We start from the raw sequence: 13,981 nt of genomic DNA on the forward strand, positions 1-13,981 counted from the left end.
AAGAAAGGACTTTTTGTCCTAATTTCCTAATATTTCTCAATTGTGTGACATATTTTTCTTCATTAGTTTTCCTTTTTGTTTGTTTGTTCCCTTAAGCCCTTATTACATTGTCTTCTCTCCAAGACTTTAGTGCTTCTAACCTTAATATTGGATTGAGTAGATAATAAAATTCATTAGCTTTGAAATACCATAACAGTCAGGGGTGGGGAACTTTTTTTCTTCCAAGGGCCATTTGGCAGAAATGGCCAAATGATTAAATTAGCCTGCTATAGTTGGTCCTGCTACTTTGGTGACACATGTGATGAGAGGTGGGGTATTGATTTCTTGGGTCGTATATGACCCACGAGCTGGATGTTCCCCACCCCTGCACATAACTAGTTATTAGAAAGCATATTGAAATAAATTTGAAGTTTTGCATATTTTGAGATAAAATAAATGTTTCAATTTTTTATGTTCAATACTGTATTTGTCTCAAATTTACTAATACGTACATTTAATATTTTACTACTTATTGTTGACACCAACGTGTTTACATCTTAGTTTGTCTGTTAACTTTTTCTTTTTTTTTTTATCCTCACCCGAGGACATTTTTTCAATATTTTGTTCATATAGAGTGGGAGGGAGAGAGAGAGAGAGAAACATCAATGTGAAAGGGACAAATCGAGTGGCTGCCACCCGCATTACCAACCAGGGCCGGGGACAAACTGCAACTGAGGTACACGCCCTTAGCAGAAACCGAACCCGGGTCTCTCCAGACCGCAGGCTAACGCTCCAGCCGCAAAGCCAAACCGGCAAGGCCGTCTGTTAACATTTTAAATTGAGTATTATTATCTATGTTGTGTGAGTATGGAATTGCTAACTCCATGGCATTTTGGGTAATTCAGGCTTTATTGTCAATTTCTTATAGTCTTAATATTTTATTTGCTGTAACAGAAAGTAATATTTGTTGGAGTTAGAGAAACATTGGGATGGTAAATGAGAAACTGTCACCAAGAGACTCCTATTTAGGTACTCATCTTCTTTATTTCTTTTTTTTATAGCAACGTATTGGTCCTAAGAAGCATGAAAAGCCTTGTCCCTGCCAAGGTCATAATTCTTAATTTTTAATAATGAGAAAAGCAGGCACTAAAAACCGTGCTTAGGGAGCAAGATACTTGAGATTAGGCCTGAAAACAGCGGACTGGATTTTTCTGGGTTGTTTTTTTCTTTCTTAAGTTGTGACTCTGTATATATTTATTTTTCCCTGTCCAGGCTTAAGAGCAGGATTAGCTGCCTCAATTGCTGGGAGTTCTATTATCAACAAAATGTTACTAGCAAATATTGATCCTTTCGGTGCAACACCATTTATTGACCCAGATCCAGATTCACTGTAAGCAAATACTTTCACAGATATTTGGTTTTGGCTTTTCTTATTGCTGTTTTATATTAATCGGGACATTGTAAGTGTATTACAATAAATATGGTTCCATGTACAAAAAGAATGATCAGAAAGTTTCACAAGTTGGTAATGATGGGCACATTGACCCATGTGAAATACAGTGGTTGTTATAACCTATTCCTGAGGTAGGTCCTTCCCGCCTTTTGTCTCAGGTAACAAGTCTCTGGTGAATCGAGACACCACCCTACTCACTTTTCCTGGGAGTGCTTTCTGCGTTGACTCCTGCGTATCCATATTCGTGCTATTCCCTTTGCCTCCTTTCTTCTTGGTCTTGCCAAATCTGTCACCATCTTTCCACATCCAGCTTCTGGGTTAACATTTTAGGAAGTTTTTGGCCGACATTGATCTCTTCCCTTCTTAAATTCTTAAAACATTTTTTGGCAGTTCAATATATACTTCCTTTTACGTCCATATTTAATTTTGCCTTTATTATGTCTCATTTCTCTGATAACAGCCCTCAACGACAGTACCATATTTTAAACTTTGTACTTTCCAAAACACCTAGAAGAATGGAATAGATCTAGTAGTTTTTTGCTCAGTATTTGTCCGTTGATAAGAGTAGAAGTGGAGGAGACTTTCTAATGATGAAAGAGAGGAGTATTAGCCCCTGACTGCAGGGCCCTCCCATCTGTGTGTAGTGGTGGCTCAAGTTGGAGAGAGCTAAGATTTGGTTACAGATAGAAAAGCATTTCCATGACTCTTTCTTCACTTTGTCTTCCCACCATCCCTTTATGTTACCAACATTTACACACGTACTGGAGTCATGCATATTACATGTGAACAGGGGGTGGTTTCTGCTTAGCTTTACTCTCAGGAATGGAAGATTTAATAATTTTAAATGATGTGTATAAATTGTAATTGTTATGAACCTGAAATTGACTTTCATGTACTTTTCCTTATTATCATAGAGATGGATATTCAGAAAAATGTGTCATGAACAATTACTTTGGGATTGGATTAGATGCAAAAATTTCATTAGAATTTAATAATAAGAGAGAGGAGCACCCTGAAAAATGCAGGTAATTTTGATAATGGTAATAATGTTTTTACATGAAGGCAATTTTACTTTAATTTCATTTATGATCTCCTTTGCTTGCTCTGCCTTAAAGACTAAATAAATAATAGTTATTGAAATTGCCTGCCAACATTTATTTTCAGGAGCCGAACTAAAAACTTGATGTGGTATGGAGTCCTTGGAACCCGGGAGTTACTACAGAGATCATACAAGAATTTAGAACAGAGGGTTCAACTTGAGGTAAAGACATTTCAGGTTATCTTATTTGTAGAGTGCATTTGGCCTAGAGTCCTCTTGGTTATTGAACCCTCAAGGGGAAAAATGTGGAAGCAGTTACCTACTTTCTACTAAAGAAGGTATAGACACTGAATAATATGAGTGACACACTGAATTATCATAATCATTAGCTCCTGACATTTGTATGAGAAGCTGGAGACATGGGAGTATATTTTTAGGATAGCATTTTATGTGTGTTTTCTCATTTAAATTTCCAAATTCTAACACAATTCTAAAATGCCTGAAGTTTCACAGATCTCTGAAAACAACATATATCATAAATAGAATATTTTAATGTAAATGTATTTTTGTTCCAATTATGTCTAACAAGTTTAGTAAAAGAAAAGAGATTTTAAGCATTTAAGTCTATTAGTATTTTTTAGTAATTTGAATAGGAAAGTAAGAACAGCAAAAGTTATTTAATCTCCTCCAATAACAGGAAAAAGAAGGTTGGGGTCATGGCTCTGAAAAGTCTAATTTCTGTTGGTTATGCTTATGTGCATAAGTTCTGTTGTTTATCTCTTTCCTCCCTCCACCCCCTCCTATGAAGTTTTTTGGTCTGAACCCTACTTCTATGTCTCTGGGTCTGTTTTGTTCATCACCTTATTTTGTTCATTATATTCCACAACTAAGTGAGATAATGTGATACTTGTCTTTCTCTGACTAGCTTATTTCACTTAGCATAATACTCTCCAGGTCCCTTCATGTCATCTCAAAGAATAAGAGGTCTTTCTTTCTTATAACTGATTAGTGTTCCATTGTATATATGTACTACAGCTTTTTTATCCACTCATCTATATTGATGGACACTTGGGCTGTTTCCAGATCTTAGCCATTGTAAATACTGCTGCTATGAACATAGGGGTACATATATTCTTTCTAATTGGTGTTTCTGGCTTCTTAGGATATATTTCTATAAGTGGGATCACTGGGTCAAATGGCAGTTCCTTTTTTACATTTTTTGAAACACCATATTGTTTTCTATAGTGGCTGCACCAGTCTGCATTCCCACCAGCAGTGTACTAGAGTCCCCTTTTCTCCACACCCTCACCAACACTTGTTTGATAATTTGTTGATGGCAACCATTCTGGCAGGTGTGAAGTGATACCTCATTGTTGTGTTAATTTTCATCTCTCTGATGATTAGTAATGTTGAGCGTTTTTCATGTCTCTGGGCCATTTGTATGTCTGTTTGGAGAGGTGTCTGGTTCCTCTGCCCATTTTTTAGTTGAGTGTTTTGCCTTCCTTTTGTTGAGTTGTATGAGTACTCTATATATTTGAATATTAACCCCATATCTGTAGTTGACAGTTATACTCTTCCATATAGTGAGTTTCCTTTCCATTTTGTTGGTTGTTTCTTTTGCTGTGCAGAAGATTTTTAGCTTGATGTAGATTATACACCACGATCAAGTAGGATTTATCCCAGGGATGCAAGGATAGTGCAGTATTCACAAATCAATAAATGTGATACATCACATAAACAAAATGAAAGATAAAAATCATGTGATCATATCAGTAGATGCTGAAAAAGCATTTAACAAAATCCAGCATTCATTTTTCATAAAAACTCTCAGCAGGGTGGGAATAGAAGGATCATATCTCAGCATAATAAAGGCCATTTATGACAAACCTATAGCCAACAACATACTCAATGGGCAAAAATTAAAAGCATTTCCCGTAAGAACAGGAACAAGACAGGGATGTCCATTTTCACTGCTCTTATTTAACATAGTGTTGGTAGTCTTAGCCACAGTAATCAGACAAGAAAAAATAAAAGGGATCCAAACTGGAAAGGAAAAAGTGAAACTGTCATTATTCACAGATGACATGATATTGTACATAGAAAACCCTAAAGATTCCATCAAAAAACTACTAGATTTAATAATTGAATTTGGAAAAGTAGCAGGATACAAAATCAACATCCAGGAATCATTGACATTTTTATAAACCAATAATGAACACACAGAGAAACTTAAAAAACATTCCTTTTACAATTGCAACAAAAAAATTAGATACCTAGGAATAAACTTAACCAAAGAAGTAAAGGACCTGTTCACAGAAAACTATAGGACATTGAACAGATCTAGAACAAATACTTCAAAAGTTTATAGGGAACCAGAAAAGAGCCCGAATAGCCACAGCAATCTTGAAAAAGAAGAACAAAGTAGGAGGGATCACCATACCAGATATCAATTTATACTACAAAACCATTGTAATCAAAACAGCTTGATACTGGCACAAGAACAGGCAGATAAATCAATAAACAGAACAGAGAGCCCAGAAATTGACCCAAGACATTATGCTCAATTAATATTTGATAAAGGTGGCAAGTGCATACAATGGAGTAAAACAGCCTCTTTAATAAATGGTACTGGGAGAATTGGACAGCTACATGCAAAAAAATGAAACTAGACCACCACCTTACACCATACACAAGAATAAACTCAAAATGGATAAAAGACTTAAATGTGACTCACGAATCCATAAAAATCCTAGAAGAAAATGTAGGCAACAAAATTTTAGACATCACATATGGCAGAATTTTCACTGATACAACGCCTAAGGCAACAGAAACAAAGGGAAAATAATTAATACATGTAGGTGATATCTTAACATTGGAATGTGGACTAACGAGGTGCCTGGCTCAATTCTTATTGACTAAATGTTATAGTAAAGATAAGTATCTTACACTTTCCACTCTAGAGCACTGACTATTTGATCAGCTAACGTCACTGCTTGTTTACGTTAAGATAGATGTTACTTGCTGAAATGGTGCTTAATCTGTAAGGCTCACACTAGTTAACGCTGTCCCTGACAGCCCATCCCTGGGTCATCTCTCTCAGCATTGTACTGGGGTCATTTGTTTTCTTATCCAAGTCCTCTAGTTGGCCACACACTCTTTAAGGACAGGTAGGAAGTTGTAGTCATCTTTGTTATCCCCACTGTTTGCACAATTCCTGGCTCTGTCTTGAGCAAGAAACGGAGGTAAATAATCATTGTACCATGATTTGGTAAGTACTGTGGACTACCTGGAATCAGAATGGCTGGATTGTCTTAATTCCTTTTGCTCTTCAGAAGTAGTGTTTCTAACCTTTTATACTGATGGTCCAAATTTAGGACAAGACTAACTTACATAGCTGTATTTAACTCCCCATTTAACATGGGTTTTAACCCTTTTTTTTTGAGCTGTAGCATGCTGTTGAAACCATGGACCTCCTCTCAGAATATTGTTTTTAAATGCATTATATAAAATAGACTTAAAAGAGAAACCAGTAATATTGAAATAAATTTACAAAATATTTTTAAACTATTAGAGACTGTTAAGTGATTTAGATAGAACGTCCTTCTAAAGATGTTCTCTTTTTTCATACCTTGCTTTCAAGTAAAGTGCATCTGTTTATAGATCTTTAAGACTGCTCTGAGTTTTTAAACTTTAAATTTTTATTTAAATTTAATTTAATTTATTTAAACAACAACAACAAAAAACCAACCCAGTTCACCCATATCTTCTATCCCCTTTGATTTTTACTTTTTTATTTTTTTAGATTCCATATCTAAGAGAAATTATATGGTAATTGTCTTACTCTGACTTATTTACCTAGCAAAATGCCCTCAAGGAATTTGTTGTCAATAGCTGAGTGATAGTCCATGTTATAGAAATACCACATTTTCTTCTTTTTAAAAAAATATTTTTTTATTGAATTTTTTGTAGAGAGAGATAGAAACATCAGTGTGAAAGAGAAACACAGATCAGCTGCCTCCTGCATGCCTCCTACTGGGTGTCGAGCCTGAAATCTGGGCATGTGCCCTGACCGGGAATCAAACCGGGATCTCTCAGTCCATGGGATGGCGCTTAATCCACTGAGCCACACGAGCCAGGCACACTGCATTGTCTTTATCCATTTATTCATGGATGGACACTTGGTTTGTTTCATATCTTGGCTATTGTGAATAATGCTATGGTGAACATGCATATATGTTTTCAAAAGAGTCTTTTAATTTTCTTCAGATAAGTGCCCAGAAGTGGAATTGCTGGGTCATATGATTGTTTTATGTTTCATTTTTTTAGGAACCTCTATACTGTTTATTATATTGGCTGTACCAATTTACATTTCCACTAGCAGTGCACAAGGGTTCCCTTTTCTCCACATTCTTTCCAACATTGTTTCTGATTTTTTGATAATAGCCATTCTAACAGGTGTGAGATGATATCTCATTGTGGTTTTGATTTGCATTTCCCTGATGATTAATGATGTAGAAATCTTTTTATGTACCTGTTGGCCACCTTTATGTCTTTTAGGAAAAATGTCTATTCAGATCTTCTGCCCATTTTCTTTTATTGATCTTTAGAGAGAGAGGAAGGGAGAGGGAGAGAGAGAGAGAGAGAGAAACATTGAAGAGAGAGAACATCGATTGGCTGCCTCCAGCATGCCCACCGCCTGGGGACCTGGCCCACAACCTGGGCATGTGCCCTGACCAGGAATTGAACCAGCGACCTTTTGGTGCATGGGTCCATGCTCAACCACTGGTACCCACCGGCCAGGCTCTTCTGCTCATTTTTTTTTTTTTTTTAATCCTTACCTGAGGACATTTTTCCATTTTTTGTTCAGATGGAGTGGGAGGGAGAGAGAAACATCGACGTGAAAGGGACACATTCAGTGGCTGCCACCCACACAACCCAAACAGGTCCAGGGACAAACTGCAACTGAGGTACACGCTCTTAGCGGGAACCGAACCCAGGTCTCTCTGGACCGCAGGCCGACGCTCAAACCACTGAGCCAAACTGGCCAGGGCTTCTGCTCATTTTTAAATCAGATTGTTTTGCTATTGAGTTGTGTGAGTTCTTGATATATTTTGGATATTAGTCTCTTATCAAACCTATGATTTGCATTATTTTCTCCCATTTAGTAGTTTGCCTTTTCATTTTGTTGATGATTTCTTTTTCTGTGCAGAACTTTTCAGTTTGATATAGTACTACTTGTTTGTTTTTATTGTTTTATTTTAATCTTTTTTTTTGCTTTTATTGCTTTGCCGTTTGGTGTCAGATTTTAAAAATCATCAATAATAAAAAATTATCAATAATACCTATGTCTAGGAGCTTACCACCTATGTTTTCTTCTAGGAGTTTTATGGTTTCAGGTCTTATGTTCAAATCTTTAATTTATCTTGAGTTAGTTTTTGTGTGTGGTGTAAAATAGTTTCATTCTTTTGCATGTGGCTGTCCAATTTTCCCAACACCATTTATTGAAGAGACTGTTCTTTTCCCATTGAATTCTTGGCTCCTTTTTTGTGAATTAATTGACCATATATTTATGGGTTTATTTCTGGGTTCTTTATTCTGTTCCATTGATCTATGTGTTTCTTTATGCCGATACCATACTGTTAATTACAGGGAGTGTGATGTCTCTAGCCTTCTTCTTTCCCAAGATTGCTTTGGCTATTTGGGGTCTTCCAAGGTTACATATAGATTTTAGGATTATTTGTTCTAGTTCTGTGAAAAATACTTTGGAATTTTGATAGAGATTGCATTTGAATTGTAGATTGTTTTGGGTAGTGTGGACATTTTAACAATATTAATTCTTTTAACTCATGAGTATTTGATATGTTCCATCTGTTTGTGTCTTCTTCAGCTTCCTTCGTTAAAGTCTTCTAGTTTTCAATATACAGGACTCTCACCTCCTTGGTTAAATTCACTTTGAAGTATTTTATTCATTTTGATGCTATCATAAGTGGAAATTTTTCTTAATTTCTCTTTCTTATAGTTCATTATTAGTATGTAAAAAATGCAACAGATTTTGTATATTCATTTTGTATCCTGTAACTTTATCAAAATTGTTTATTAGTTCCAACAGTTTTTTGATAGAGTCTTCAGAATTTTCTATACATAATATCATTTAATCTTCAAAGAGGGACAGTTTTATCTCTTCCTTTCCAATTTGGTTGCCCTTTATTTCTTTCTCTTGCCTCATTTCTCTGGCTAGAACAGCTAATACTGTGTTGAATAAAAGCGTGTAAGAGTGGACACCCTTGTCTTGTTCCTGATCTTAGAGGGAAAGCTTTTTACTATGGAGTGTAATTTGAGCTGTGGGTTTGTAATATATGGCCTTTATTATAAAATCTTTAAGATTTCTCTGAATTGTTTTTTTAAATACTTCTTTTGTATTTACAGTGTTAGGTTTTTCATCTCCTTGGAGTTTTATGTAATTTAAATAACTTTCTAAAGAATGCAAGGAACCAGCCAGTGTGGCTCAGTGGTTGCACCAGGAGGTCACAAGTTTTATTCTTGGTCAGGTCACATGCCCAGGTTGTGGGCCAAATCCCCAGTCAGGGGCGTGCAGGAGGCGGCCAATCAATGTTCTCTCTCATCGATGTTTCTATCTCTTCTCTCCTTTCCTCTCGCTCTAAAAATCAATAAAGAAAAAATAATTAAAAATAAAATAAAGTACGCAAAGATACCTGGTTCAGAATGTTGGGTTCAGAGAAAGTTATTATTCTGCTAATTATTTAATGTTCCTTCGTTTAACAAATGCACACTGAGCATCAGCTGTGGTGCCAGAAATGGCCCTAGGCGCTGGGCCTTTGAATGTTTCATGCAGAAGTCAAGAAAGGAATTGTAAAAAATGCCTGTGGGGGTAAATCAATTATAACATATTCTCAGTTATTTACAATGGTTAATATGGGTTCACTGGATTCTCATTTGTTGTAGCGAGCACGGATAATTTTGATTGTACTTTAAAATGCATTTTTTGTCAACTTATGTTAATTATTTTTACTGTTAACATAATTATATAATGAAAATATAGCATGTATATTATGTATGACATTGCAAACTCTTCTCTTTTTGCTATTTTTATTTTATTCATTTATTATTTTTGTTAATCCTCACCCAAGGATATTTTTCCATTGATTTTTTTAGATAGAGTGGAAGGTCAGGGGGGAGGAGATAAATTTTGATATGAGAGAGACACATTGATTGGTTGCTTCCCGCACAACCCCGATGGGAGTAGGGCTTGAACCTGCAACCCCAGTATGTGCCCTTGACTGGGAACTGAACCTGCAATTCTTCGTTGCTTGGGCTGATGCTCTAACCACAGAGGTAGACTGGCCAGGACCGAGCTCTTCCCTTTTTAAACAAAAGCTTAAGCCTTCTATTCAGTAAGAATTTGTTTATGGCATGTATAATTGAAATTTTTTTCTTATTTAAGTGGTAATTTAATTTTCATGTTAGTAATTACTTAGAAAGCATGGAGTATGACACTTCTTGACATATATATATATATATTTCTTGTTTGTTTGTTTTGGTTCTGACTACCTAAAAACTTAGTTTTGAGTTTAACCAGTCACGAGTTAGTTACAGAGCACCGGCAAAATAACAGGAGTTGTGAGAGGTGCTAGGTGAGCTGGTTAGGATCCAAGGCCCACCCTCATAGCAGCCACTTTCAAAGCAATGCTTAAAATTAATACAGTGATGATCATAATTGAGAATATCATAACTGACCTGAACAAAAAAACTCAAGAAACGTACTGCATGATTTTGGTTGAAAGAACAGGTAAAACCTTTTTTTGTTTAGTTTGGTTTTCTGTAAAACCTTCTGATTTAGTTATTTACACTTTAAAATTTTTGGAGAGTATTATGCTAAGTGAAATAAGCCAAATCAGAGAAAGACAAATATCACATGATCTCACTTATTTGCGAAATATAATGAACAAAATAAGCTGATGAACAAAATAGACCCAGAGACATAGAAGTAGGGATCAGACTGACAATCCTCAGAGAAAGGGGAGAAGGGCAGGAAGAGATCGACCAAAGAACTTTTATGCATATATGCATAATCAGTGAACATAGACAACAATACTGTTAAGGTTCGGGGACGGGAGCCGGGAAGAGCGTGTCAATGGGGGGAAAAGGAGAAACATCTGTAATAAAAATTAATTAATTAATAAGAATATCAAATAATACAAAAGTAATGTTAGGGATATATTTACAGGAAAACAAACATTACCAACACACTTTGCGTCATCTTCCTTTGTCTTTGGTAAGCTAGTGTCTTCCAAACTAGTGATTTTGCTTTTTTATCTAACTTCTAAGTTTTTTACCTTGCAGTGTGATGGACAGTATATTCCTCTCCCCAGTCTGCAAGGAATAGCTGTATTGAACATTCCCAGCTATGCCGGAGGCACTAACTTTTGGGGTGGAACTAAAGAGGACGATGTAAGTATTTCCTTGCTTTCCAGAGTCTAGAGCTGCCCACATTCCTTGGCTTGCGGCTTCTTCCTATCTTCAGAGACAACAGCAACTTAAGTCTTTCTCATGCTGCATCTTTCTGATCTCCTCATCTGTCTCCCTCTTCTAGTTTTTTTTTTTTTTTTTTAATCCTCACCAGAAGATATTTTTCTATTTATCTTCAGGTAGAGTGGGAGAGAGAGAGAGACATCGACATTAGAGGGACGCATTGACTGGTTTCCTCCCGCATGACCCTGACCAGGGCCAAGGATGAACCACAACGGAGGTATGTGCCCTTGGCCGGAATCGAACCCGAGACTCATTGGTCCATGGGATGACGCAACTGCTGAGTCAGACCAGCCAGGGCATCCTCTTCTACTTTCAATGACCTTTGTAATTACAATGGGCTCACCCATGTCATCCAGGATAATCTGCATAGTCTCTTTTGCCATGTGATGTACCTTTCACATGTTCCAGGATTTAAGACATTTTTGGGGTAGGAGGAGGTGGCATTATTCTACCTACCAAAATACCTTTCTGTACTTTTAGTTTTCTAAATTTATGTGATACTATCTTTTTTGTTTTTAGAAATGTCAACAGGGTTCATTTGGTTATTGAGGTTGAGTGCTATTTTTGTTTTCTTTTTTTCATAGTTTTCTATATTGAAAAAAGAAAAAAGATACAACCTAACAACGATAATTGTACTAAAAATAACTTTAAAAAAGAGAGGGTACAATTATTAAAGTATATTTAACATAAAAATAAGAAGTGTTATCGCGATCTTGGTTTGAAGAGTCATGTATATTCAGTGATAGGCCCTCTGCTTTGAGGCGTATGATACAACATTCCCTGACCTGTTTTCTCAGAGCTGTTAAATAAGCAGGCGGGAATTAAAGTATGCAATAAATTGGAAAGTATTTGTAATTTTTATGATAGGAATATATTCCCATCCTATTGAAGTATACAAACTAACATTAGTCAGTTTATCGTTAGCCTGTCACTCCTCTTAAATGATTGAAAGAGAAGCCCAGCTGGTGTGACTCAGTGGCTGAGCGTCGACCCATGCACCAAGAGGTCACCAGTTCGATTACCAGTCAGGGCACATGCCCAGGTTGTGGGCCAGGTCCCCAGTGGGAGGCATTATAGGAGGCAGCCAATCGATGTTCTCTCTCATCGATGTTTCTCTTTCTCTCCCCCTCACTTGCTCTCTCTAAAAAAATAAAGAAAGAAAAAAAAATGTTTGAAAGGGAAGAGATCAGTGAGATTAAGGTGGATAAAACTAACATTTTTTTAACACCTTCCAAGTAGACAGTGTTCTGAATGCTACACATTTATTATTTAATACCTACAATTTTCATCTAAATTTTGTCAGTGAAGAAACTAACACTAAGTTTACACAGTTAATAAGCATCAGAGACAGGGTTTAAAACTTGACAGTCTGATTACAAAAATGATGATATCAGTGTTTGCAAATTTGTGTCCTGATAGTTTCAGTGAAAGTTTTCATTAGGATACTGTTTTATACTGAACATTTTTTTCAGAGGCATAATTATGATATAGTAAAAGAAAGAGTAAAAGGGACATAGTAATTCAGGTGAAATTGAAATTTTTAAGTTAAATTGATTTTGTGAAAATACAGTTAACATCAAAGCAAAGTAAGCTCCATGATTTTTATCCCCTGAATTTTCTATGTCCATATTCTCAAATGCCCTAAAAAAATGGTTGTATATAGATATAAAGCTCATATATGGCATACATGTTTGTAACATCTTGAAAGATCTGCCTTTAAGCATACCAACTGAGCTAGATCATAATCTGCATGTTCATTTGCTTCAACCTTGTGAAATCTATATCACCTTTCAGGATTTTTTATGTTTCTTAAAATTGTATGCATCATTTTGTCAAGACATCTGAGTTACGTATGAACAGATGTTTAATACGTTTTTTACCAAGATGAATTATGAGAGGGATGAGTATTTTTATGTCATGTGGGTCTTAAAACTGTATTATGTTTGTTTTAAGCCATCTTCAGTGATATTTTTGTCCTTGGGTTATCACTTCCTGCTAATATTTACTTACTTATCTGCCTAGTATTTTTATGATTTTTAAAAACGCTGTGTATTACAGAGTCTGCTTTGCTTGCTGTGCCACTTCACTTAAACCTCAATTTTATGGGTGGAAGTGTAATGTACTCTTTCCTTTCAGATATTTGCTGCACCATCATTTGATGACAAGATCCTGGAAGTTGTTGCAATATTTGACAGCGTGCAAATGGCAGTTTCAAGGGTCATTAAACTACAGCATCATCGAATAGCCCAGGTTTGTTTTTCTCGTCTAACCTGGCTTCACTACCTGGGACACTGGGGAAGCTATTTCAGATGACTCCTACCCTGTATATTCATCTATAAAATACTGACTTTCTTGTTATGTTAGTTATTACTATGTCATCATAAGTGGAAAGCGTAACATCAGTTCCATAGTATGGACTGAAGGGCCAAGCTTGAATGCAGACTGTGTCAGTTTCTCAGGATGCTTTCTATTCTAAAATGATTTGTTTTATTTCAGTGCCGCACAGTAAAAATCACTATATTCGGTGATGAGGGAGTCCCCGTGCAGGTGGATGGCGAAGCATGGGTTCAGCCTCCAGGGATCATCAAAATTGTGCACAAAAACAGAGCTCAGATGCTCACAAGGGACCGGGTATGTAACCAACAACATTCTTCTAGAATTTTATGAAGCCTTCTAAAAAAATCTTAAATTTTCATAAAAAATTAGAAATCAAGGGAAAATATATAAATTGTCTTTTAAATCTGATATTTAAGTCATTGTGGTTTTAAATATGAACAAATGTTTTAGTTTTTAAAGAAAAATGAATAGAGTTTATTTTTTTAGGTGCACAGAAAAATTGAACAGAAAGTGTAGAGAAATCTAATTCTGTTCACATACCTCATCACTTTGACAAGCACATAAATTCCCCAATTAGTAGCATCTTGTATTAGCACACTTATTACAGTTGTTGTGCCAATACT

At 35.9% G+C, this 13,981-nt stretch overlaps 1 protein-coding gene across 3 annotated transcripts in view; it reads left to right on the forward strand.

Annotated features, from left to right (window-relative positions):
* Nucleotides 1–13,981, forward strand: part of DGKH (diacylglycerol kinase eta) — a 199,159-nt gene that overhangs the window by 165,552 nt on the left and 19,626 nt on the right. For all 3 annotated transcript variants that reach the window (XM_036249838.1, XM_036249840.1, XM_036249839.1), the window contains exons 18-23: nucleotides 1,252–1,369; nucleotides 2,347–2,457; nucleotides 2,597–2,693; nucleotides 10,833–10,940; nucleotides 13,158–13,271; nucleotides 13,518–13,652. In XM_036249838.1, coding sequence (XP_036105731.1) covers nucleotides 1,252–1,369; nucleotides 2,347–2,457; nucleotides 2,597–2,693; nucleotides 10,833–10,940; nucleotides 13,158–13,271; nucleotides 13,518–13,652 — 683 coding nt within the window. The remainder of the gene's footprint in view (nucleotides 1–1,251; nucleotides 1,370–2,346; nucleotides 2,458–2,596; nucleotides 2,694–10,832; nucleotides 10,941–13,157; nucleotides 13,272–13,517; nucleotides 13,653–13,981) is intronic.

The sequence above is a fragment of the Molossus molossus genome, unplaced genomic scaffold, assembly GCF_014108415.1.
Source record: "Molossus molossus isolate mMolMol1 unplaced genomic scaffold, mMolMol1.p scaffold_m16_p_9, whole genome shotgun sequence".
In the NCBI taxonomy this organism is placed as follows: domain Eukaryota; kingdom Metazoa; phylum Chordata; class Mammalia; order Chiroptera; family Molossidae; genus Molossus; species Molossus molossus.